This window comes from Bison bison, unplaced genomic scaffold, assembly GCF_000754665.1.
Source record: "Bison bison bison isolate TAMUID 2011002044 unplaced genomic scaffold, Bison_UMD1.0 scf7180017864291, whole genome shotgun sequence".
NCBI classification, from domain to species: Eukaryota; Metazoa; Chordata; class Mammalia; order Artiodactyla; family Bovidae; genus Bison; species Bison bison.
Genome location: NW_011494863.1, coordinates 551,985 through 555,862, shown reverse-complemented (window position 1 = coordinate 555,862; position 3,878 = coordinate 551,985). Strand labels below are relative to the sequence as shown.

Here is a 3,878-nt window from a genome sequence, read left to right as displayed (position 1 = left end):
CGGTGGGCTCCCTGGGCCCTGCGTCACACACTGTCCCCCACACTCTCCCCAACCCCTAGCACTACCTGACCTGCTTCAGCGGCACCATCGCTGTGCCCTTCCTGCTGGCTGAGGCGCTATGCGTGGGCCGTGACCAGTACATGGTCAGCCAGCTCATTGGCACCATCTTCACCTGTGTGGGCATCACCACTCTCATCCAGACCACACTGGGCATCCGGTGAGCTTCCCCATGTGCCACCTGCACCTCTGACCCCATTCCCGTAGACACACACGCAGTGACCCACACAGCAGGGGCAGTCTCAGAGGACTCTCGTGGGACACAGAGAGCTGCTATTTGTGCCCACCTGCTGCTTTGGCTGCCAGGCCAGACTTAGAGGCAGGTGGCTGGGGTCCCACCCTGGACCCCTGGGGGTTCCTCAAGGAAAAGGAACGTGCCTAGCTGGGTTCTCCTCAGTTAAGCCTTACTCTGGGTAATCGGGACCACTCGCTCTCCTGCTTCCAGGGCCTTTGCGGGCCCCTTCAATGGCCTGTCCTCCTGGGGGCTCCCTGCTCCTTGTGCACAGTCCTAGGCCTGGGTGGCCTAAGGATGGTTGTTTGTGGGAAGGAAGGTTGTGACCAGAGCTTGCACACAGGAGCCAAGCTATCCACTCCTGTGCCCATGGCCCGTCACAGTGCAGGAGCTGGTGCTGAGAGAGAAAGGGAGCAGGTTATGGGTTAGGGGCTCCATTTGTTTTCTTTCTTAGGTGCCCAAAATGTCGCCGAGTCCGGCCTGAGGCCTCAGTGATTTCCCTCTGTTCTGCCCCGGCCCCTGTTCCTCTGTGTCTTTGTCCCTGTGATTCTCCCGGTGCCTCTCTCTGTGCCTGTCCCCCGCCCTCTGTCTCCCCTGTCTCTTGCTCCTGCCTCCCCACCTCCCATCCTGTCCCTGTGGCTCTGTGCCTCTGCTTCCAGGCTGCCGCTGTTCCAGGCCAGTGCCTTTGCATTTCTGGTCCCAGCGAAAGCCATCCTGGCCCTAGAGAAATGGAAATGCCCTCCAGAAGGTGGGTGCATTTCTGGGGTCTGCACTGGGAAGGGGAATCCCTGGAGCCTGGAGGTCGGGTCTGTCCCATGTCCATTCAGAGCAGCATCTTTACTTTCTCTCTATCCATGTGTGTGTTCCTATCTCTGCCCACAGAAGAGATCTATGGTAACTGGAGTCTGCCCCTGAATACCTCACATATTTGGCACCCACGGATACGAGAGGTGGGTTTGCATGTGGAGCAGAAGAGACCTGCACTTGAGAGTGTGGTTAGATGGAGGGGAAGGCCACTGCTGAATTGGGGTATGTGAGAATGTGGTCCAGGAACTTTTTCTTTATAATTTTATTTGTTTAATTAATTTATTTCTGGCTGTGTTGGGTCTTGGGTGCTATGTGGGCTTTTCTTTAGTTGCGGCAAGCAGGAGTTATTCTTCGTTGCAGTGCATGGGCTTCTCGTTGGGGTGGCTTCTCTTGCTGCAGAGAACAGGCTCTAGGGCATGCAGGCTTCAGTAGTTGCATCATGTGGGCTCAGTAGTTGTGGTACCCGGGCTCTGGAGCACAGGCTCAATAGTTGTGGCGCACAGGCTTAGTTGCTCCGAGGCATGTGGGATCTTCTTGGACCAGGATTGAACCTATGTCTTCTGCATTGGGAGGCAGATTCTTTACCACTGAGCCACCAGGGAAGCCCCTTGGAACTTTTTTTAAAAAAACAACATAGATGTCATGGCCTCTACATAGTGACTTACAGCTGATCTTGCTTTTCCAGGTCCAGGGTGCAATCATGGTGTCCAGTATGGTGGAGGTGGTGATTGGGCTGATGGGGCTGCCTGGGGCCCTGCTCAGTTACATCGGGCCTCTTACAGTCACCCCCACTGTCTCCCTCATTGGTCTCTCTGTCTTCCAAGCTGCTGGTGACCGAGCGGGCTCCCACTGGGGTATCTCAGCTTGGTGAGTGGGCACCAGGCCTGGTCCTTGCCCAGCCCCAGTCCCTCACTTCCCTCATGTCCTGCCCCCTTAGCCTTGGCTCTTGCCCCAGCACAGCCCACCAGCCATCTTCTCTTTGTGCTTCTGCCCCCAGCTCCATTCTCCTGATCGTCCTCTTCTCCCAGTACTTGCGAAACCTCACCTTCCTGCTGCCTGTCTACCGCTGGGGAAAAGGCCTCACTCTCTTCCGCATCCAGATCTTCAAGATGTTTCCTGTGAGGAGCTGACAGGCAGCTTGGGCTGGGACCAAGGCAGGGGCTAGACCTATGTCCAGGGCTAAGGCTGGGAGAAAGGGCCAAGGCAGTAGGGGAGCTAGAGGCAAAGATGAGGTCCCAGCCAGGAATGGGGGCCAGGGTCTGAGCTAGGGCTGGGGCACCATGGGGCTGGGGCTCGGGTTAGCTGGTTAGCCTGGACTGAGCTCCCTGGGCCCTCAGTGGACCCCTCACCCACCCTCGCTTCAGATCGTGCTAGCCATCATGACCGTGTGGCTGCTCTGCTATGTGCTGACCCTGACGGACATGCTGCCCTCAGACCCCACAGCCTATGGCTTCCAGGCACGAACAGATGCCCGAGGGGACATCATGGCTATTGCTCCCTGGATCCGCATCCCTTATCCCTGTGAGCAACCCATCTGGGCCCCTGTGCCTCCAACTGAGACCATCAATGTGGCCCCTGGTGACCCCAGTCCATCTGATGACATAATAAGTATCAACTGCACATTTAAAGTGTTCCAGGCAGAGTGCCAGTGTATTCCGACATAGCCTCACTCCAGCTTTATGACTGAGTGATCCCAAATAAGCTCCCATCCCAGGCTGAGATCCTTTTACCCCTCTCGCTGCTCTACCCAAGTACTGCCTGTTCTACTCCCTGACTCAGCTAGGAACACTCACTGCATCCATCTGCCTGTCTCCCTGTTGCTTCAGGTCAGTGGGGGCTTCCCACTGTGACTGCAGCAGCCGTCCTGGGAATGTTTAGTGCCACGTTAGCAGGCATCATTGAGTCCATTGGGGATTACTATGCTTGTGCCCGCCTGGCTGGTGCACCACCCCCTCCAGTACACGCTATCAACAGGTATGCCCACCTGTCCTCCCTAATGTCTGATCCCCTCAAAAGTCACTCGGGAAGCAAACATTGGGACAGAGTTGAACCCCAGAGGAGGGGGACAAGGAGTTGGGCAAGTCACTAACTCACCAGGATTGGTCCTCCTTACTTATGAAGTGAGGATGCTCCCATCACTTGCTGTTGCAAATAGCTGAGGAATAACAAAGTCTTAAAGAAACCACAGTCACTGACAGCCTTCCGTGTATCTAGCCCTTGGTGTGCGTTCTCTCCTGCAATCCATTAATGGCTCTGTAAGACAGGTACTCCTATTGTCCGCATCTTACAGATGAGGAGATTGATGCCCAGAATCACCCAAAGATTAAGTGCCAGGATAGTGGGACTAGCATTCAGACCTGGGATCCTGGCTTCCAGACCCCCTTTGGCCTAGAGTGGGGGACGACTATGGACAGTTGGTTGTAGCTCGCACAGTCCTAGGGATGCAAGAGATCTGGCCAGGGCAATGGGAGGACGCAGGCCAGGATAGAGCACTGACCAAGGCCCCCACTTGCCCTTTCCTTACAGGGGTATCTTCACCGAAGGCATCTGCTGCATTATCGCTGGGCTGTTGGGCACGGGAAATGGGTCCACCTCATCCAGTCCCAACATTGGCGTCCTGGGGATTACCAAGGTGCCCGGATTAGCCAGAGCGGCCCAAAGCCCCAACTCCATTCCACGTACCGCAGGCCCTGCCACGAACCAGTCCTACTTTGGCCTAGGCCCCGCCCTACATCCTGCCCTGACCCATTCGTGCCCAGCTCTTGTAACAGGCCCTGCCCAC

At 56.3% G+C, this 3,878-nt stretch overlaps 1 protein-coding gene across 3 annotated transcripts in view; it reads left to right on the top strand.

Moving 5' to 3' along the window:
* The window catches only part of SLC23A1 (solute carrier family 23 (ascorbic acid transporter), member 1), an 18,064-nt gene that overhangs the window by 3,848 nt on the left and 10,338 nt on the right, over window positions 1–3,878 (top strand). For all 3 annotated transcript variants that reach the window (XM_010850319.1, XM_010850320.1, XM_010850318.1), the window contains 8 exons: window positions 60–217; window positions 949–1,037; window positions 1,172–1,239; window positions 1,782–1,963; window positions 2,094–2,214; window positions 2,461–2,617; window positions 2,923–3,070; window positions 3,623–3,728. In XM_010850319.1, the coding sequence (XP_010848621.1) occupies window positions 60–217; window positions 949–1,037; window positions 1,172–1,239; window positions 1,782–1,963; window positions 2,094–2,214; window positions 2,461–2,617; window positions 2,923–3,070; window positions 3,623–3,728 (1,029 nt within the window). The remainder of the gene's footprint in view (window positions 1–59; window positions 218–948; window positions 1,038–1,171; window positions 1,240–1,781; window positions 1,964–2,093; window positions 2,215–2,460; window positions 2,618–2,922; window positions 3,071–3,622; window positions 3,729–3,878) is intronic.